This window comes from Triturus cristatus, chromosome 1_2 (assembly GCF_964204655.1).
Source record: "Triturus cristatus chromosome 1_2, aTriCri1.1, whole genome shotgun sequence".
Lineage (NCBI taxonomy): Eukaryota > Metazoa > Chordata > Amphibia > Caudata > Salamandridae > Triturus > Triturus cristatus.
Genome location: NC_140580.1, coordinates 992,151,037 through 992,174,179, shown reverse-complemented (window position 1 = coordinate 992,174,179; position 23,143 = coordinate 992,151,037). Strand labels below are relative to the sequence as shown.

The 23,143-nt window shown below is 46.7% G+C and overlaps 1 protein-coding gene across 1 annotated transcript in view; it reads left to right on the top strand.

Moving 5' to 3' along the window:
• Positions 1-941: 941 nt before the first annotated feature.
• The window catches only part of ENTPD2 (ectonucleoside triphosphate diphosphohydrolase 2), a 336,940-nt gene continuing 314,738 nt past the window's right edge, over positions 942-23,143 (top strand). The window contains exon 1 of the mRNA XM_085611195.1: positions 942-1,133. Coding sequence (XP_085467321.1) covers positions 1,017-1,133 — 117 coding nt within the window. The 5' untranslated portion in view covers positions 942-1,016. The remainder of the gene's footprint in view (positions 1,134-23,143) is intronic.

The window sequence follows — 23,143 nt, the reverse complement described above, 5'->3', positions numbered from 1 at the left end:
ATGTTTTCCTTTTCGTTGCAGGCGGAGTTACAGGGCGATCTGGAAGCAGGCCGGTACAAAGGGTACCTCTGCGCGGCACCACGTGGTGCCTGAGCCAAAACGAGGAGCCTCCAGAGAGGTCCCGGAAGCCGGTCGGCGCCCCGCTAGGCCTGCGGGCGGTTGTGGGCCTGAACAACCGGGGGCTTGCTATGCGACGCTCCGCCCCGAGAGGGGGGGTGTGAGTAGAATTTCAACGGCACGTGATCGTAAAAAAGAATCACTTGGGGGGCAGCACTTGCGGGTCGTTCCCGTGCTGCCCGGCTCATCAGGCGGGCAGGTGAAGTAGATGGCCACCTGCCCTTGGATCGCCCGTAAGATAACCCACCTATTACATATACTGGAATTATGTAATAAACCTGCAGCATTTGTTACCCACTTACAACTGTTTCTTGTGTTTTCATTGGGTAACCTAATTTGGGGGAGGGGGGAAAGCGGGGTGCCCCTGGGGGTACTATGCCACTAGACAACATTCTGATCTCTCTCACTAGCAGGAACATTAAGCACAAGGCACTTTGCTGCAGGTGTAAGTAATTCTTAAACACAGCGCCCCCACTGAGGTCAGCACCCCCAACTCCCCCATGTCAGCGCCTAGGGGGACCGCACCGGTGGCACGGCCCGAAAGCCGGCCTTGGTTTGGAGACCTACTGCAAGGGTGTTGATGACAGCTACCAGTAGCTTTTGAGCTCCTGTTTGGACACCTGCACTCTACACAAATCATTCTCTCACAGATTGGTTGATTTTGTGAAAATTAGGGACATAAACTTTAAAGTGAATCATCAGCGTGTGGGTATGCAAATATCGGCCTCCTGTGTGGTAGGTGAACGTGCGTGCCCATTAATGGGAGACAATGGACGGCTATGTAGTCCCAGCCGGCCAATAGCAGCTCAGCCCCGCCCCCTTCTCCCAGGGCTGCGCTGGGCTCAGCTCGCGCCGCTCCTGCTGCTCACTTGTCTGTCTATCTGCACTGAGGACGAAGTATGGCGCGGAAGGTGCTTGCTGTCGTGTTGCCTTTGCTGCTGCTCTGCGCCGGCGTCCTAGGGATCCTACTGCTTTGCATCCCCACAAAAGACATCAAGGACACCCCAAATTACAAGGTAAGGGGGGATCCGAGCATGCACTGGTTGTGAACACCCCCTGGGTGAAGTTCTCTAACTTCGCGTCTTCTTTTATCCGGCGTGCAGGGACGGGTCTTTAAGGTAATCCGTCTGCTGCGCCTTCATTAGTCACTGAGTTAACCACGAGTGCTCCAAGAAGCGGCTGCCCTGTACCAAGGGGCACGTCACTCCAGACAGCCCAAGCTGTCCTGCTCGCGCCTCCCAAGTAGTATCGTCAGGTGTATGCGGCCAGTGAGTTCATTGAAGTTAAAGGGCGTGGGCAGTAGTTGTAGAGAAAGTTTTTCATGGCAGGTGGCCCACTTTAAGTCTAAGAGGAACGTTTTGCATGAAGCCTGCAGCGCTGCGAAGCTCCATTAACGTTAACACAGCGCTATACACATCTCTAATAACCTAAAGTAACGCACAGAGGGAGGGTGAATGATTCCAATCTTCGACTGAAGGCGAGTTGCAATGTGTGCATGTGGTGAGAATACCTTTGCTTTCTGGCGCTTGAAGTTTTACTGTTTAAACGAGAGCAGCAGAACGCCCAGTGCCATAAAGCAAATGAAAACGGGACATTGTGAACTACACGCTTCTCACGTGTGGCAGTTTGTTTACTTTAGGGTTTATTATAGTTCCGTGTTCACGCGCGCCTGGAAGTGTTTTCTTTTGGTGGTGGGACCTGACTCGCTTACTGAATAGGGATGTCTTGGAACGCTTTCACGATGGTGTATTGCGCGTCGCTCTGGATCTGCGAAAACAGTTACATACATTTTAATGCTCGTGCTTGAGAAAGAGCGTTGCTGAATGTTTTCAACCCAGACGCCCACACCTAGTTTAAAAGTTGATCGTGCGCATTTCATGGAAACTGTGGGAAACTGTAGCCTTTTTCGGGGAGGTGGTTGTTGAAAGTTGGCATCGCATCTGAACGTCGGTGTGTACAGCATGACTTCAGGGCAACTGGCTGTGGCAGCAAAAGTTAATCATTAAACCAGTCCGATATAATCCTTCTTATAAACACGTGGGTTGTTTCGCAGATTTGGGGGGTAATTCCAACGCTTTCGGGGGAGATTTGTGGTCCCCTCCCCCCACCATCTTGGGAGACCCGGGGTGGTAGGGGCACACTGTGAACGTGCCCTCACGTTACTGTTCATCTGCGGGAATAAATCGCGAAACCTGTAACTAGTTGTGAGCACCAGCACCTAGAGGCTGTGCGGTTTTCACAGAGCGCTGTAAGAGTTTACACACTATCACATTGGTGCATCATCTATTTCCGTCTGCGCCCCATGGCGGTAGGTCTGGACTGGGTGGGCACGTTCGAGTCTCGTGCCTTCTGATTCTGGCTTGTGTGTGTGCGTGCTTCTGCAGTCCTTGCTTGAAGTGTTTTCCTCCCTCCCACCTCTTCCCATTATGGTCGCAAAGAGCTCCGAAGATGCCGAAAAGTGGCGTTTTGGTGCTCTGCCAACATCTCAAAATAAAACAATGATGTTACTCATGGGAGGGCGTTAGACCCCCCCCCCTGCCTTTGCACGGTGGTCCCAGTAAATCCCAGAGGTGCCTAGGAGAACCTGCACTTCGCTTGGAGGGGACTGAGGTTCCTGCAGCCCGCGCATCTCAACGGACCATAGGGCAGGGACAGGGGCAGTCACAAGTCCTGGTCTCCCTGACTGGCTTAGTCACGGAGGGGGCGGTGAAAGAAGAATCACAGAAGAACTGAAGTACTTGAGATATGGCTATAGCTGCAGACTGGCTGCCAGTGTCTGACTGGGACAAATAATAGACCTGGACACAGAAATAAAAGCGGCACCATTAGTGAACCTGGAGCTAACGAGGGAAAAGGCTCAGGCGCAACTTCTAAAGCCACCCTGTATGGGGTACTTTCCTAGATTTGGAGACAGCATGTGCTTGCTGCAGGCAGCAAGAACTGACCCAGCAGACCATTGAAGCAGGAACACAAACAGCCCCAAACCATCCCACACACTGACCTGCCAGAGCAGCCCTGCTGGCACTGCCCGATTGCCCCATAGGCGAGACCGACCCTCCCCGCTGGTGCCTCTGACAGGTTGGGAGGCTGGGGCGGAGTCCATGACAGGCCGGTAGGGCATGGGCAGAGTCCATCATATGTTTAGCCGTTGGGGGCCATTATCCTTGGGAGGCTGCTACTTTTGGGGTGGTGCCAGGCCTCAGCCGTACCAGCTGTCAGAAGCACATGCCTGTGCTGCAGAGAAATCCAACCAGACTGGCTCTGCTATGCAGAGCTCGAAATGTTCTTAGGGAGTGACGTAATCCGCCCTTTGGAGTCTCCGGGGTACCCCAACTTTGTCCAGAATCCTCCAGAACATCTAAAAGTCTTAGCCAATGGTGCTGAACTAAGAAGCGCTGCCTTAAACAGAGGTTCAAGACCAACATCTGTTGATACGTCGAACTTTGAAGGCGTGGCTGGCCCCCCAGCATTAGGAACCGCCTCACAAGAGAGTGCCTCGAGGAGACCCCATCTATGTTTAAACAAATACATATGTTTATCCATTAGTGACGCAGGGACCACGACGACAACTTCCAAAGGCTCCTCGCGAACTATCTGCCTTGGTGCAACTGTCGTTCTGATGCCTTAACAGATCACTTTATCCCAGTGGTCGAAGTGGGGTGGGATCTGAGGGGCACAGGGTGCCCATACTATTTTAATTTAAGAAAAACAGTTCCCCTACCTTTTTTGTACAAAAAGATAATTGACTACGGATGGTAAATTCCAAGAGCTGGACTGCTTCCGTGTAAGGCAGTATGTCTCCTGTGCTATGAAACGGAGTGTGGAGCAGACATCTAAACAAGCCTTCCTGCCAGGGTGCCTGCTTGCCTGAAAGAAATGTAAACGTGCGCAACTGGTCAATCTGCAAATGTAAAGGGAGCTTGGAAGCTGGTATTGGCTTCAATTGATGGATTTACTTAAAGCTTCTTGATAATTAGGGATGGAATATATATTGCGTTTGCTGGCAGAATTTTGGCCACTCCGTATTACGCTTGTAATGTGGAGTTCCGCTGCATGGTGGAGTTTTTTTCTCATGTGCGGCTCGAAAATGGTAAATTGGTGGTGAGTGAGATTTGATATCCCCCAGCCTGATTTTCGGTCGCTAGGAGGGCACCCGGTGAGATTTCTCCAGCCCGGGAAGTCACGACTGTTCGTGGTCAGAAAGCTGCAACTCAAGTAGACAACCTACCAGGCAGCAACAATAAAATCAACTCAAGAATCTGGGCCGACTGGCGTGGTGCCGTTCGTGATGAGTTTTCAGCGCAGAACTAGCTCCTGGTGCTAAATTACAGCGCGAGTAGTGTGACATTCCTCTGTCCACTGGTTCGTGGAATCTTGTAGAGTTTTTTTATTACCTCTGTGGAATTCCACGGAGTGAAACTCAGGTTCCACCCAGGCCTACTGATAACATTGATTTATTCTTTTTGAGCGGTATTGCAAGGAAGTTACCAGCTGAGCTGTGAAAAGTGTGCTTTTAAAGGACAGTTATAAAAAAAAAAGTGCGACCTTATGACACACATTTGTTCTTTTTAAGAGGTATTATAAGGTAGCTACCAGCTAAGCTCGGAAGTGTGTGCTTTTACAATACAGCTATAAAACCAGTTGCACTATGTACAATCTGGGTATATTTTGGAAGAACTTTTATGGTAGTTCGTAGCAGCCGATCTTCTACGGTGTGTAATGCAAGTTTAAAATAATAATTTACATGTTCACAGTGCTTTCTGTCACAGACTGAGACCCTGTAGCACTAAACATACACAAGTCACTATGCTCCACTTCACCTACCAGGATTCAATTCTGTGGCTCTCTGGTGCAGTGCATTAAAAAATAGAGTTTTCATAATGTTCAATAGTGCATTTCCCACTGATTAACATAACTTACATTTAATTTAAGCTGTGCATTATTTTGTATGTAGTTACTTGAAGGTAAGACTGAAAAAAAGTTCATGTATATGTTGTTTTTAGCCATGCCTTTCACCACGCCCGTGCTCACCCACCCGCCCCCATTGCATGCAGCATCCCAGCCCCCATGCATTGTTTAGGCACTTTGACCACTACTTTATCCTCATTTTATGGCCTGGCTTGACAGCTCGGCTGTTGCCAAACACATTTGTGAGCACCACCAGGATACTGGCTTTGGCTCCGCCCACATGTGGGGAACCAGAAGTACATATTTTGATAGCGCAGAAGTTGTGTGCTTCCACAAGCAAACATGATTGCCTCCACACAGCTGAGATCATTTTATTTGTCCAGCTGCCTGAGCTTGAAGTTTCAGGGGCAGGCATGACATAATGCTATTAATATGTCTTGGATAAATAGATAATTGATGGTGTTTTTCTGAGGCAGCAGTACAGAGGGGCGAAGGGCAGTCATTAAACTAAGTGGGTGTTTAGGTCTGGCTTGACAGTGCAACTGTTGTCTGACCTCTTAACCTACACCAATATTATTCTACAGTTCTATGCGTGCACATATATGCACGTCCGTTCCCATGCTATTTACATGTAATGCGTCACATTGGCATACAACATTCCTCTAAAGCCAGATCTATTGGCAATGAATGTTTGTAGGTACTCCCCTCCCCAAAAAAGAGGTATCCCCTCCTTAAGAACTAATGTTGAGCCCCCAATGGAATCACCGAACGGGTTCACGCACGATTGTCTTTTGAGTCCCGTCATCAGGTGCAGAGTTTCCCAGAGCTCATGGGGGGAGGAGGGGGGGGGGCAGTGACTGACCGCATGCCCCCACCCCGCCTGTTTCCAAGGGCTGATTTCAGTTACTTCTCTCCACCGGAAGCATGACTCCGGGCCTGCCTTCATTTTGAGTTACTTGGTTTCTCTGCCACGGTACATGGAGGGGGGGGCGGGGTCCATACCAGGCATATAACTCATTCCTACGTTGTGTTTTTAACTATACAGCGACTTCTTGTAACAAGGTGTCTGCTAAAGACGCATAGTAACTGACTAAGGCAAAGTTAACACCCCTCGCTTAAGTACCCTCCGCCGGCTGGGGTCACATGAACATCAAAGCCCCCATTCTCCACAGTGGGGGTCCCTGCCCTTGCGTGGGATCACGTGGGTCAAAGCCACCTCGCCCCGTACTACCCACATTCTATAGTGGGGCACCCCGCCCTTCGAGGGGTCATGAACATCAGAGCTACCCTGCTAGCACCCATATATTCCATAGCACAGTGGGGGCACCCTGGCTCGGCCTCGGTTGAGATTGCACTAACCAGAGGGACAGACAAGGCCAACATTCCATAGTGGAGTACCCTGACCTCGGCAGGGGTCACATACATCAAAGCCCCCCTCGGTAACACCCATATTCCAGAGTGGGGAACGCTGGTCTTAATCTGGGATCGCTTACGGTGAAGGGAAAGAACTTCAAATTCGGCCAATGCTGCATAGCGCGCCCCCTGACCTCGGCTGACCGTCGTCATTAACACCCGCATTCCGTAACGAACGTCCGTGCCCGCGTTGTCTGGAGAGGCGTGGCGCTGCTGATATCATCAGGGCCTGCTGCCTGGTGTCTTAATTCACAATGAATGATAGCCAAGGCTTCGCTTGCGGTGTTTCACAAAGAGCAGGCCCCGCCCTCCCCGGAGGCGCGGGACTCCCAGCTCTGCTGAGCACATTCTTGGCAGAGGCCTCCTCGGTTCCTCCAGAGAACGCGGTGTCCGGGGGTTGACCCGGCATCCCCGTCTCTGGCTCGTGCATCGTTCCGCCCTAATTAAGATCTCCCTCCTTCAGGTCAGGCAAGGCCAGGCTCCCAATGGCCGGAAATTGATCTTATACAATTTCTACTGATAACTCCAATCGAACCCTCTTACATTTTATGTAACGCCCTCTCGCCGGCGAGGGTTTTACGTGGGCGCTGGTTCTCACTGAAGTTAATTCAAATCCTAGGGTTCCCAGTCGGGAACCATATTCATGCCCTTAACCTGCAAATATCTGATCGATTTCTCAACAATTCCCGTAAAATTCCTTAAAGTCTTGCGCGTCAGCGATACAGTCCATTTGCATTTCAAATGTTTTGAAAGTGTATTTATTTCATCCTGCATTCTCTAAGAGTATTTGCATTCTCGCAGTGTTCTTTCTATTGTATTTTTCATGCAACATATGACTCTTGTATGAGGCGTACTTTGAAGAGAGTGGCCTCCAGGTGTCTGAGTGAGTTTGGGATGTGGTTTTGCAGTGTTTGATGGCGCGTGATTGAGAGCTCTGAAGTTGAGCAGAAGGCAGTGCTGGTTTCTCAGAGTTTGTGAGGCCTTGTTGGAAAGCCGTGTGGATACAGACGAGTGTAAATGTTTTGCCATTCGTATCTAAATGCGCACACCTGCGCTTGAAATGCCATCTTTGACATCTTACCCACCCCCCAACACCCCAGCCACCCTATCCATTTCCAAAACCGTAAAAGCCGCCAGATGCCCTTATGTCTTTTGTGACCCTATAATTCGTTCTGGACTTTTTGCTAACAGTGTGCATTATGGGACTTGTAGGTTTTGTCTTTTTAATGACAAAGGTTTCGCTTAATCAATACTTAAACTATTTCAGGTCCTGCTGACCCCGCCCCACAGCTTTGCGTCCTACATCACTGTTGCATACATTTTCTTTTGCATTTGAACCACTGTGTGGATTTCGTAAAAGCCAGCCTGGAAAGGCTATGGAAGAAGGCCTGGCGGGAAGGAGGCTTTGGATGACATCACAAGGCATGCACTTGCAGGCGGCGTGAATATGCCCTGATGCATTATGTAATGCTAGGGCTGCTCCACCGGCAGGATGAGGCTGCATTAGGGAGGATGTGGTGAAACCCGGATGTAGTGGCAGGTCTCTCGCCTTGCATTCATTTGAGGAGATGGGCAGCCTGAGTAGGGCCTGTGGTCATGCTCTGACGTCAGTCTGCGCTCTGCTTATTAGGCCTCATCAATAAATCTTGCATTATTTAAAGCGGTAGCAGCCGTCCAGGGAATCTGCCCATCACCGCTCATGCTGCGGTGAGTGGAAAAGGTGTTGTACGCTTGACTTCTCTATAGTGAAATAATGCTGTTAGATCTTGTTTCCTGTGCATCACTATGCATTAATGGTGCTCTTATTATTCTGCATCATTTAGTTTGGGATCATATATTTAATCTTTTGTTTTCTGAGTACTTTGTTCGAGGGACACTTTAGTGGTTTCACATAGGGTTTGTGTGCTTCTGTGTTTTCAAGCCCTGAAACATCCTTATTACAGAACTAGACTATGTAAGAATAATACATCTCATAGTTAAAAATGTGCACATATAAACGTACCAAAATGTTATAAAAGAACAAGCTCCGTATAGTTCCAGGGCAAATAAAACAGGAAGATGGGCACACGTGGTAGATACTCTCGGAACATCGTGGCTTCTCGTCTAAATCTTGCTCCTGGTTTCCTTAGTCCATCCCTTTCGATTGTCTGCCAAGTGTCGATACTAGAGACACGATCTGGGCAAGATATTCCCCAGAGCCCAAAGGTGACTGAGTTGAAGTAAGTCATGACAAGTCTGCTTGCGGGGGGGGGCTTGTCTAGGGCCCGCTCCTGGCCGGTGGCTCTGGCCCTTTCCATAGGCAGTACTCTGAGTCTTGGCCACACATTAGGTTGTTCTCCAGGATTAGGTGTCAAGCACCCTGCAGAGTGACTTACTGGAGCCCTAAGACTCTTCTATCTTCCTCTCTTGGTCAAATCATGCATCTAAAGGTCCGCATTCTGCTTCTGCCATAGCCTAATTCAGAAAGTCGGGGGCTATAGTCTGGCCTGGTTGTCAATGATGAGTACTTTGGTGTCTGCTACTAGAGGTCAACCCCTTCCTGCATCCAATAAGCTGTACAGGAAGTTATTACCTGGGCACTACAAACTCCCGCTCTCCTCCTAGCTGTGCCTCTTAGAGGACTGCCAGCACTACCATGCAGTGGTCTACATGGAGTGCTTCTTTCGCTCTAGCCCAGCACCTCCCAATTAGTGTTACACCCACCCAACCTCTTCCTCCAGCACTGCTGTTGCTGGCATCCACACTGTCCTCTAGAGGAGAAGCAAGCCTTTTAAGTAGTTCTAATATGGAATTTGTAACATATTCTTCCTTGACCCAGGGAGTTCTCGTCAGGTTGTGTCCTCTGAATCAGCTTAACATTAGCCATGTGGAATATCATGACATTAGACCCAAAATAGTTCTCGAGCCTCTCTAAAAGGTGCATCTCTAGACACATGTTTCAGGATAGTTGTCCTCCTTCAGTACCATGATGCATTGGGGCAAACTGAGTTACGGAATGGGCAGTGTGCTCCCACCCTCTTTTTGTATGAAAAGGCTCCCTTGAGCCAATGAGCTGACAAGCTCTGGCTGATGCACCTGCGTCCAGTGAGTGGCACAGAGACCCGAGTAGACTTTGGGGAGCATTTCCAACACCCTCAAAAGAATGTGTTGCTCTATACTGAAGAAGGGCAACTATCTTAAAACACGTCTAGAGATGCACAGCAGTGGCTGCACCAACAAGGGTGAAAAACTAAGATTGTCGCTGAAGTAAGTGTTACCATGCACTAAATTTACCATGATGCCTTGGGGAAAACTCAGTACTGGGATGTGATGCAGTGTGCTCCCACCCTCTTTTTATCTCCTTGTCATTTGTTGTAGGTGGTATCCTAAGCTAAGTGTGAAGATTATGTTCAGACATGAGTCCAGTACTCACTGATTTTCTTACGGTGGGCCTCTATCTGGAGTGGCATTGTGGGCTAAATATGATGGACAGGAATTTGTCCCGTTCGGTTGCCGGTGGGCAAGATAATGTCATGCCATGTCATGTCATAGGAGAGAAGGTTGGACCTCTGAGCTAGGCTTTGTTGATTGATGACTGCGCCTTTCCTATCCTGGTTCACAAGTAGTTCCATTCGCACCCTTGCTCACAACTACTTGCAGGTCCAACTCCGGCTGGTAGTGAGCTGTGTAGTGGGTGAAAGGCTATAAATTGTTGTAATGCCTCTGGGCTTGTGGTTGAATTTCCAATTGTTAGTAGACCGGGTGAATGATCTATACAGTATACCTGTTGTTTCCTGGGTGCTAGGACAAGGTGGGGCGTGACAACTCTGATCTTTAAGTGATAAGCAGTCGACTGTAAACCTGGTTGCAAGGTGGGAAGGGGTTTGCAGTTTTTCCTAGTCCCTAGGTTGGTCAACACAGCCTGGTTCTGATGTTGGTAAGTCTTGCTGTTTGGAAGAGATTCACATCCAGACAGTGCCTGAGGTGCTTTAAGGTTTGTTTGCATGTGGTTGAACCATGGCATGAATTTTGCATGTGTGGGTGGGGTTGCGGCCCATCTGTGGTGATGATAGTGTTTGAATGGCCGTTGTGGTTCTTCATTGTTTTCTGTTCATTATACATGGATGGCAATTAAGCGTAGCATCCCCTACCCCTGGCTTGTCATTTAATACCCCAGACGCTGCTTTGTTATCCCTTGTCTTTGGGGTTATGAAAGCAGCATCAAAAAGTAAATATGGGTCCTGTAGTCCTATCTAATTCTGTAGATTGCCACCTTCTCTGAGGCCCTCAGCTGCAAACAGTAAGCTGTTGATGAGCTAAGAGTGGGAGCAGAGGTGGTTTCTGTGATGTCACATCCATTGTCACTCTGGTTAATTTATATTAATAGCTTTGTGTTCTCTCTTTATTTTTTGACAGGGTAGAGATGTAAAGTCATACCAGCATCTGTGCTTAGCCTAGTGAGCGTGTGATCTCCTGAGGTCATTGTGTGTGGACACTGGACATTGGTCACTGATGCCTGGGAGGCTTGGTTGAGCTACTTATCCATGTAACCCACTACAATCCTGATTTGAGTGGTCAGGCACCCTGTGTAATGGGAATAATCTTAAACCTCTTTCACCTGTCCTGACCAAGCCTGTCTAAAACTATTGTTACATCACCCTCCTGCCTGCTTGCTCACACCCCAAGTTATGCTTAAGTGACTGTTGAACATCCTGAGGGTGCTTGAATCTGAGGTGTGACATTTGTCTGACGACGTAGTGAGTATAGTGCAACATGTTGGAAGTACAGACATCATGGATATATAGAATTTTGTTCTTGAGGGTTTTTTACCCTCTCCTTTCATGAGTGTTAACAAAAACCCACTTTCCTGAAGATGTACCTCAAGGAACCCCTTCACAGATGTGAAGAAGCCAACTGTTTGGGACAGGGGCGGAGACGAATTCATGGATGCATCTGATTTTTGTATTTTCTCACTTCCTCCTTTCCTGGGTCTGATCGAGTAGAGCTGGCTGTGCTAGGCAGAGTTGGCACCATGAACTTACGAAATACTCTCTTTTGTACTTTTTGCGGGTATTTACTACGGGTGGGCATAACTGGCATAATTCTGTAGCATAATTACCACAAAATTACTCGCAATAATGTGGAGTATCAATTAACTGCAGCTTGGTCCTTTATACGTGGGGTAGCTGCAGGACGGATGACGTTAGTAGCAACAGTAGGGACACCTGTGTCATCACGAGTATTTCCTGTCCAGTGTCTTCAAAATTCAGCCTGATCCAGTTATGTTGCACCTGGGACCAACCTGTGGCATCTCCCGGTGCACTAGACTGTGCAAGGTTACACAGCAAACACTAATGTCGCGCCTCTTCGTAAACCTGCAGAAATTTTGTGGGAGTCCATACTACCTACCCTTTGGCCTCTTTTCGATTCATTGCTCTTCTCCTGAAATCACCATTTGCACTTTAGCGCCAGTCCTTTTAGGTGCATGATGGAAAATACACACAGGGTTTTTCCCGCAAAAGCAGACCAGTCGACAAATCCAAGGATGGTGCACAATTCGCAGAAGCTTGCTAGTTGTTTTTGCTGTGTAAGTTAATTGATTTTGTGAAGGAAAATAATCTGATTTTCAGTTTACTTCAGTCAATTTCATGATGATTTAAATGGAGCGAATCAGTAAGTCTTAGAGGCACTCTGGAGTTGATCTTGCTGGGACTCTAAATTGTTTAATAAGATAAACTTGGTAGAGGGAAGGAAGCCCTATTTCATACCTGCTGCATTCTTGTGAAGTGATGCCTCAAACATGTACTGGGTGGTATAGTTCACAGCCTCTACACACTTTTCCTCACACCCTTAGATAGGAATGGTTCAGCCAGTAGAAACGTGTGTTTGAATCCCAGGTAGGAGGGATCAGCTTTCCATCCTTGTGGGCCAGTAAAATATCAGTTAATTGGGTAATAACGCCTATTATTTACAGCGTTTAGAAAGGGCAGTAGAGCGGCAGGAAACACTATATAAAAAGGTGGTATTCCTATGATTATTATATTGGTCAGTAACCCAGCGACTGTCCACATCCTTTAAATTAAAAACAAGGTGGGCAATCGTCAATATAAATGTAAACATATGGGTGAGGATTTATATCCAGGAATGCCCGTAACTATTTCCACAGGCTGTTCATCCCACTGTGTGGAGCTCTACATGGAGCAGAAATCCACGCAGGAAGAATGGAGCATCCTCTGAGAATGTGCAGTTTTTTGTTTACTCTTTTTTTTCTTCTCCATGGGTAGATCCTTTATCCCCATTGCGAAAGCTCTTCCTTGCACCTGGGAGTGATCTGGTCACTTACCTATCTTGAAAAAGGTTACTCCTTGGTGGAAAGGGGTAACACACGTACTTCTTTTTGGGCGTTTCCATACTTACGAGGCAAACCATGTCTTTGAATGGCCACAAATCATGCTGTATAATAAGTATAGTCAAAATCAGAGGAGAGTGAATCACATGTCCTGTTTTTTGCCAGGGTCTTAAGATCTTGTATTTTTGAGACCCTCATTCACATTTAACTCAGGGTGCGGTATATGTTGCTTCTCTGCTGTGTTGGTTAGGTGAATAGCATCATCATTGGGTCTTTTTTCACTTGAGTGTTCAGTTCTCCAAGTAATTTGCGTTCCTCCACCTGGAGGGAGACGGTCTGGTTGTTAGACAGTTGTGATTAGAAAGTAACTAGTGTCCGAAAGAGGTGACCAAAATTAGAAATTATTTCCATTCCCTTGTTCGGTCTTTTATGATGACAGGGAAGGGGCAATATTAAAAAGGGTGAGCGGTGCTTAGGTGGATGTGTTAATGATCCACTGCGCCTGGTGTCAGGTCAACATGTTTCGACCCTCGGTTGCCCTAAAGGGTCCGTGGGCCTTCTTCAGGACCAGAGTGAATCTGGCTACTTTTTTTAGGTTGCTTGTAGGGAGAAAGCGAATCACATACTCCTCTACATCAGTGAGCTCACCCGCTCAACTTCTTATATGGGTTATTGGAACATCTTTTGCCTAGAACTCGGAGAGATGGAATAGAAGAACAGTGTAGACATAACAAGAGATGAATACATTTCATTGATTGTATTCATACAGTGGTTCATACTCAATGTGATGCTGGTCATGTAGTCTTTAACATAGTTGTCATTTCTCTGGGTGCTCCTGGGTACTATAGGTGCTGGAATCTAAATTGTTAGTGCTTTTCTCTACAAGTGTCAGCGGGGATATGATTGTACATGCCTCATTGCATGTACGCATTTTGGTGAAATAGTTATAGTTCATTTGCGGTATGGAACAATGTTATACGATACCAGTGGGGTGATGGTGCTGTGCAGACCGGCTTGTGCATAAAGAACCTTCCTTTACAAGCTTAAGCTGTGCGCGAGATTTGGTGTTAATTTTTATAGTGAGTATTTTACATCCAGAGGCTATGGTGCGGTTAAGTTGAGTCTAGATGTCTAGATGAGGCGAATTTAAGTGAATGAATAAATTAAATAAAAGGACTGTTGGCTCATCTTGTTAATAAATACATATGGACAAATGAGTATGGGCGGATTTAAGCCCGACAGTATTCATGTTGCATCCCGATGACATTGTTGGTTTAAGTAAAATCGGAAATGGGTGGTAAAGTGTAAAATACACGATGCGCTAGTGTTTGACATTTGAAAAAGATAATTTTGAGTTCCGTGACCATAATGTTTTAATATGGGAACTTAATATTGATTGTGAGAAGGGAAACTAAAAGGTGTTTGTGGGTTAGTGGTCCTGTTTTTGATCCTGAATATCTAATCGGGATACTGTTAGGTAACAGTTAACGTCCTGATTATGTCGCTTCTATTGTTACCTTTGTCAGGAGACGGATGTTGCTCCTTCGGGGATGGAAGGGGAGACTTGCCCTGTAGGTGCAGCACAAACTCAATTAAGTTTGGTTGCTTAATAACTAGTAAGGTTATAGAGCGGGGATCAAGAGCTTCACTCTCACCTTTGTGATGTCACGTCTGCACTTGTGCTGACTCTGTCCTTCGTGCCATGGAAGTGGATGCTTTTTAAGCACATAAGTGTAGTTAGCATGGTGGAAATACTATTGTGCGGATCTTTCTTTGCGAGAAGGAATAATTTATATAAACATTTTTTTTAATATTGAGTAATTTCAAAACATGGACTTAAGACGATAGTAAAATTAGATTAATTAAATAGTGGTGATCAAAAAGAGTATTCTCCATGTTGTCTATTTTAGTATTTGTAGCCTCTATGATCCTGAGTTGTTGTATTGTAGGATTTCTTTCAGTTATTTACAAGTTTGAGTTTCGGGACTTGTCGTGTGAGAGAGTACGCAAGTCCACAGCATTGTCTATCCTTGTTTAACAGACTGACTTTTTTAATATTATGTTAATAAGTTATGTTAATAAGGCTTTTAAAGCGCACTTTTTTACCCAAGGGTGTCCTGGCGCTGAGCACTGTCTAACTGGTATCCCTGGGCACCTATACTTATTCTGTGAAAACCCACATTTTCAACCCCTTCCTGAAGGAAAGGAGATCCGTGGAGTTCTTAAGATGCATTGGTAGGGTGTTCCAGGCTTTAGTATGATCCCAGTAAACAATAGCTAACCGGACATAATATATAACATTATAAACACATTAAATTAGCAATAATACAAAACGAAAATACGTAGTCTTATTTAATCACACTCTACATTGAAGAAATACATTGTACATATATTCAAATTCAAGTCAGTACACAAATAGGTGCCCAAAAGGACAGCGAAAAGAGGGGGGAGAAGGGTAGGTGATTTTCGTGAGGGCAAAAGATTGTGAAGTGAGTATGGAAATCGTAAATGCAAAGAAATGCCAAATTCAAATAAATTCTGGCCTAAATATTTTGCTAGTAGTACATGAATTATTCATTGATTCAAGTAGCTAGACCACACTAGGGAAACACAATTGAATATATTCTCTGTTGTTTCTGGGGGCTTGCACAAAGGAAAGAGTGTCGACGTTTCGACCCCAAAACATATCGTAGGCCAACTAACACCTTACACGGGGGTCTTCCTCAGGACTGTGGTGGGGGGATGCTTCCGGCGTGTCCCTTCCAAACGGCAAAACAAATTGAGTGAATTCCTGCCCCAATTCGACGGCTAGAAACTGCTCTAATGTTAAGGTTCAAGGCACACATGGCACCGGATCGTTCTTCGGTGATGGACCGCCTCTAAAGGAGAGCGGTGCTGAATCGATACGCGCTGGCCCCAGTTGCACTGCTATGCGCTGGCCCCAGTTGCACTACACTTGAAATGGGAGCTAGCTTACTGCCCCTTGCCCTCGATGGGGCAGCTCAGGGCAGCCTGTTTTATACTATTGTAACCTTTTAAATATGGCCATTTTCTGACAACTTCTTCCAGGTCAGCCCTCTCCAAGATCCTGCTCCTTGCCCGGCTTGGTGTGCGTCTAGCACACGTGACTGAGGCTAGATGCCAGAGGTAGACCACGTCCTGTAAAACGAGTCCTGGCCTGGCCCTAAATGCTGTCACCAGAGCTCTAGCCAACACTATGTAGTGGGCGATGCTGCGCTTTGCTGCAGGTGGTGGGGTGCCTCAGGTTGTAAATGAATGGACTGAGAGTGGCAGTGCCCAGTGCTATGTGTGGTGGTGCACTATGAAATGGGTGGAGATACGGTAGACAGTGGATAATGGTGCATTATGAAATTGGTGGGGTTTCAGCACACATGGTGGTGCTCTGTTTTGCACATTACTAGTATGATCATCATGTATTACATGTGTTGGATTCTTCACATGGTAGTCTGTGGTCCTTCTGTATGTCTCATGTTTTTAGAAATGATGTCTAATGGATGACAAGCAGAGCTGTAGGTTGTCAACTTGTCTTGGCAAGTAGAAGGTGAATAACCACTTACATTAATGTTTCAGAAGCAATTAGATACTCATAACGGTGATGCTTTCCTCACTGTGCTCTAGGGCATTCATTTACCCTTGAACAACGATGTTGTGTGCAACTTGAATGTACTATGCCTTGAGGCAACCCCATACGGAGCACAGTGAATACATAGTACAATATAAAATATAGTAAATAAGTGTTTTGATAAATGATTGTGGTATAGTCTTCTCAGATGTGTCCATAAAACTGACATTTTGTCTTGAATTGTTCTGAATTTTGACCCTTTGTCCTGAATTTTGACAGTCACTGCCCACAGTCTGCCTCTATGCCAGGTTTTCACCCAAATCTACTTTGTCCTCATTGAGTTTTGCCCTTTTCTTTTCACTAGTCCAGGTCGTAGTCTGTGTCTGGTTTATCCTTGTGTCCTTTGGCTGCTTCTTTTTGCTTCTTCACCTGTTTCATGCTAGACCACATGGAGTAGAAGCCATAGGTGGAAGTGGATGGGACCCATGCCACCCCAGTAGACAGCTAAACAAACAAGCATTTTCAATGCAATAGGTCTCATATTTGCGAGAGTTTGTTATTGGCACTTCTAATGCCGATAGCTCAAACTCTCGCATATGCGAGACCACTTTCATAGTGACCGCGCCCCTTTCTTTAGACGCTGCTCTCCGTATATATGTTACAGTGAGTAGCGTCTAAAGAAAGGGGCGTGGCCAACATTAAAGTGAAAGCGCGGTATGTGGCGCTTTCACTAAAAAAAGAAAGAACGTTTCTGTAGCGCGGCAGCTAAAGTGAAAGCGGAACATGCTGTAAATTCAATAAAGCAGCCTGGCCATAAATTAAATAAACCTGTAAATGAAATAAATAAATAAGCGTGGCCGCTAAAGTGAAAGCGAACCGTGCTGCAAATTAAAAAATACTAACCTAAATAATACCAATATAAAAGCGGGCGGTCTGCTGCGACGTTGTGTGTGGAATAGGGGAAGCACATTAAAGAAAATAGTGCTCACCTACTAAATAAATGGAAAAAGAACAATTGATGGACAGAATGCAGAACAATGTCATACATTCATCCCAGTACAGAGATCTGGGTTTAAACCCATCGTTTTTTTGCTCTCCATGCCAATTCAGTTTGAACCCAGCCATATGCAAATCAGTGTTGATCCTGCGCCCATTGGGAACAGTCCAGCCTGAATTGCCAGGCGTGGTCCTCCCTGGACTGGAAGCAAGCATCCTAGGACCGGTTTCTGGAGAGCACGGATCCCACTCTGGGTGACCAATGAAAAAAGAACAATTGATGGACACATGTAAAGGCACCGAGAGGTCCGTATTGCAGTGCATATTCACGAATGCTCTTACATACCTATGTGAGGGCACTGAGGGGTATGCACTGCACTGCAGCACATACACCGTGTTGCACTTACATAAGTATACAATGGTGCTGAGTGGTTTGCACTCGAGTGGATAACCTCGGTGCCATTACATACTTATTTATGGGCACCAAGGGTGTATGCACTGCACATTGCAGTGCCCAGTCTGCCCATAGTCGTAATTGTATGGAATCTTGTTGAATTTTAATGTATTGAATTCAGCAGAATGAAACTCCGCAAAATTCGTCCACCCCAAGTTAGACACAGATCTCTGCAGCGCATCAACTAATAAAGGGTTTATAATGTACTGTAGAGTATTTCCCACTGATTAACCTAACTTGTATTTATGTTTTATTTATTCTCCACGTTGTTTTATATGGAATTACCTGAAGGTGAAACAACAAATAAACTTACAGAATATTTTTTTTTTTTGCCACAGCTTTGACCCCGCCCCCACACTCATTATCCCCGCCCCCATTACATGCAGCATCACAGTTCCCATACTGTTTTTAATGCACCTCGACCGCTGGAAGTAGCAGATTACACCTATAGCGGACTGCCCTGCTTGTGTTTTGATAACATAGGGCGAACTTGCAATCAAAGAGCCAGGAATTCCAAAAATGTCTTGCCTAAAACCTGAATATCTGGCCACTGGTCACTTCTTTCTCAGGTTCACTCTGACCCTTAAGCGATTTTCCTACTTTAAAACCATGTTCTGGTTGAGATCTGGCCGCCTCCCCCGCTTAGAGCTAAAACGTACCGCAAGGTTGGAGATATTCTTGAGAAGAATGTTTTTGGTTGATGTCATAAGACCTGTTTACACTTTTCTAACTCGACTACTTCATGTCTCAAAAAACGTCAGTTTCAACCTTCCGCAGGTTATTTGACAATCAACCGAATTTCGAAATCGTGTTTGTTATTGTGTCTTGGAGACGGGCAGGGTTTGCTGTGGCTGCACTTTTGTGCCTAACCTGTTGTGCTGAAGTTGTTTTTGATTTGAACTCCGGGGCTTTGCGGTGGATCGTCTCACACTTCCACGTCCGTGACTAGGGCTTGTTTGTGTCCGGCTGCTGTTACTAAGCCTCCGTTGGCGACACGCCATCTCGAGGACACTGGAAAAAAAGCTTGTTTGGGTTTCTTTTGAGATGCAAGGTGATTATGTACCGCAACTGTGAAATACAGACTTGTGCTTCCACGCACGGGTGCTGAGAAGGGAAGGGTATGGCGTGAAGGCCAGAGTTGCCGACTAAGGATCTGGGGATCTAGATTCTAGTCTGGTCGCTGGCTCAACATCCAGTGATTTTTCGGCGAATCACTTAATCTCCCTGTGTCTACAAAAACAAAATGAATATATCCTTGAGTAATACAACTTGTGCTCCTGTAAAGCGCTCCAATAAGTTTCGCGCTATATAAAAGAGAAAAACACCTGCAAAAAAATTAAAAACTGTTCACACTATGAAACAAAAACAGGTGATCATGGATAAGGCCCGCCGTGCAGCTATTGTCGAGGGACGTTACATTAATCGGTCCCAGGGACTTGGCACATACGAGGTGCGCACAACAAATGGGCTAAAGTGACGCAAACGGAAAATGGCGACCCAACAACTCAGAGGGACGAGGTGGCAGAGTAGGGCGCGAAGCATAAGGCGCCAATAGTTGCGAAGTTTGAAGAAAGCACGTGAACAGGCCTAGCCAATGGGGGAAAGGACAGCAATTGCATGGGACACAACCGGGGGTTGATTTAAGCCCAGGTGAACCTCTAGCGACATCCGTACCAGTCTGCGTTAAAATAAAGTTTAAATAAAAGATGTGGTTGTTTCTGGACAGGAGCCGAAGCGGCGAGACCGTGGATCTGAAGTTTGTCAGGCATGGGAGGCTCGTCATCCAGAAAGTGCCAAACTATCACACTGAAGATGAAGTACATCTGAAGAAGGAACAAATGGATTCTGGAGAAGCATGACCAGGGACATCTTAAGCATTTTGTGGGCCTGGTCCATACATATTGTGGGGCCCCCTGTTCTGAACTGCTTCGAATCTATGATCCAGTGTCCGCTCTTTCATGCCCTCTTTGGCCAGGTCACTGACAGTGCCCGGGAACAGTCGTCCACATTCTAAATGTGTGTTTTCAATATTGTAACACAGCAGCTGCTCACTAATATTACTGGTAGGGTGACCAACCGTCCGTAAATTTCATGGACGCGCGCAGTAACAGAATTGGGAGATCCTTAATGCGAAGTCTTGCTGCTGACTAAATCTAGCGCTCTTGCTATTTTAAAAAGCGGAATTTTGTCCTTTGTTTTTAGAACTTAAAAACTTAACTCAGCATCAAATACTGTATTTTACTCACTGCACTTGCACTTTGTGATAATTCGCGCTGTCACCTCGGTTCACCGCGGGGCTTCCACCCTGATTGTTGTGGAGGGTGTTGGGCGTGTGCACTCATTCCTGATTGCTCTCAGCTGGTCGGGCTTGGGGGAGGCGGCGCTCCGACGGTCACATGACCTAGAGCTCCTCTTTACTTCAAGTCAATGCCACTTCTCAAGTGCAGAGGACGCGCGCAGCGGGCGCGTCGCCGGCGCACCCAAATCAAGCCCGTCGGCGCCCGAATGGGGCCAGGGGCCACGACCCATGGTCAAAAGTACATAAATCGGCTCAGTTTCTCTTCCGAGCAACTTTTAGCTCTCCGCCCCCCCAGTCAATCTAAAATGCACCCGGTTCTCAGCTGATAGCATAGCTGAGGAGGTCTGTCCCTGCTGTAATTTTTCCCCTGTTACCTCACTGTCCCTCCTCAACTCTCTAGGGAATAGACCCAACCCTCACTCGTCAGTCCGACCCATTAAAGATTTCACTTAACTTAGTCTAAATTGCCGCTCACTCCCGAAGCATAAAATGGAGATCTTTGACCTTCTTCTCAACGAACAACCAGACGCTTTGTTCCTTACAGAGACCTGGCTCCATGAGAGTGCCGGCCCGGATGTGGCAGCAGCACTACCTCACAATTATGCCATCGTCAGGAAGGATAGAGTGGCAAAAAACCGGGGGGGGAATAGCTATTATTTTTTAAACTCTTTTTCAATGTAAATTTGATCCATGAGATTTCCCCAATTGCAAAGCCGCCCTATTTAAATTATCCCTAAACCCCAACTTCACATTTTCCGGTGTTTTAGTTTACCGCCTGCCAGGACCACCTACCCATTGGGCCACATCCTTTCCCAACCTTATAACCCCCTTCCTTTTAAGCTCCAAAAATGTCTCGGTCCAAGGCGACTTAAATCTACCTCTTGATGATCCCCTTAATTCTACCTGCAGCAACTTCATTTCTGACCTCGCAGCTATGAACATTAACCTACTAAACTCAGGCCCCACTCATATTGCTGGCCACTTACTTGACCCCATCTTTTCGAGCCTCCGTCACATCCACTGTGCCCCTGCAGCGCCCATATGCTGGTCCGATCATTTTATATCTAAATTCAGCTTTACGGCCCCTTCCTCCCCTACCCCTTCCTTCCCTTCCCTTAAAGTCCCTAAAAGAGACTAGAAAAAACTGTATATAAACGTCCTCAACAAGTTCCTATGCTCCAACCCACCCACATCCGACTCAATGGTTGACGTGTTTTCAGGAAATAGACATGATTGGCTTTAAGGTGCTTTAGACTCTTGCCTCCCCCTCCCTAATAAAAATCTAAACAACCATCGCCCTTCGGCCCCTTGGTTTAACGAAGCTTTAAAAGCTGAGAAATCTAAATGTAAAACCTTAGAACGGAGATGGAGGAGAGACTACCCGCCTGGTTCCAAAGATTCTACAAAACATTAAAATTATACTACAATCACTGTAACTCTGCCAGGGCCACCTTTTGTCTCCAAAACCATCTCGGACGCTACAAACTTCTCAAACACTTTTTGGTCTAGTTAAAGAGCTTGCAGGCTCTGAGACCCTAGCGAAACCTCTGCCCCTAAATAAACGCCAGTGTGACGATCTTGCCCGATTTTTCACGCACAAAATTGAGAAAATCTATCTAGAAATCGCCAACTCACATACAAGCAAGACCCCACAGTCTCAATCTAACATCACGCCCCAGATCATATCCTCACCCTACCCTATTGTTCCACCCCACGCTGTTCCACAGTTAGACTCTTGGCCCCCTCTTAACCTAGACTCTCTGAAAATCATTCTTGATAGTTAAATCCGGCTCCTCGAAGGATCCCCTACCAATCTCCATACTAAAACAGCTTGACCTCTCCCATCTGTCCGTCATCCTAAATGCTCTAAACTCTTCCCTGCTTGAATCCACAGTCCCTGCACATTGGAAACACGCCATGGTAACCCCTCTCCTAAAAAGCCCACTGCCGACCCAAGTGTCCTCTAATTATCGGCCTATTTCACTACTGCCTGCCTTCTCAAATTCTTGAGAGACACATTCACTCCCATCTTTCCCAGTTTGTTGAAACCAACAAAATCTACCACCCCTCTCAATCTGGCTTTAGAACCGGATTCTCCACAGAAACCACATTGTTGGGGGTCACGGAGAAGTTGCGCCATCATCTCGATATCGGTGACACAGTCGCGCTCATACTACTGGACCTCAGCGCGGCGTTTGACACAATTTCCCATTCAATCTTAATAAACACACTGAGGTCCTTGGGCATCTGTGGCTCAGCCTTGGACTGGATCATTTCTTTTCTAGCCAACCGCACTTTTCAAATCTTCTCTGTCCCAGCTACTTCCAACATTCACCCTTCACCCTATGGTGTACCCCAGGACTCCATCCTTAGTCCTCTGCATTTCAATTTATATGTCAGGCCTCTAGTGGACATAGCCGAACAGGCTGGCCTGACTCTTTTCACGTACGCCGACGACCCCCAGATAATCTTTTCCCTCTCCAGTACTGACCCCGGCTCGACATCCCTTCTTCAGACAGGCCATGGGAATATTGCTGCATGGATGAACCGCAATCACCTTAAATTAAATGGTGAAAAGACAAGTCCTCGTTTTAGGCAAAAAGAAAGATCTGTGGGGCCCGCTACATTGGCCTGCTGAGATGGGCGCCCTCCCGCAGCCCTCCAGCCATGTCCTTTATCTGGGGATAACTATCGACGACTCACTAACCATTCACCATCAGGCAGTGAAGGTCACAGCCATTTGCTTTACCATCTTGAAATGGCTCAGGAAGATCATCTGGATGCTGCCAGGGGATACCCAGAAAACAGTGCCCTCATCACCTCTCGACTGGACTATGGAAATGTCCTTTATCTGGGTTCCAACAAAGCGGTGACCCGAAGACTACAGTTGGTACAGAACTCTGCAGCAAGATTACTTTGCAGGGATCCCAAAGCCACCCCCATCCCTAGCTACCTCCGTGACTTACATTGGCTCAGGTTAGAGAGCTGCATTAAGTTTAAAACCCTGAGCTATATGTTCACGATCAAAATGGGAACGGCACCACA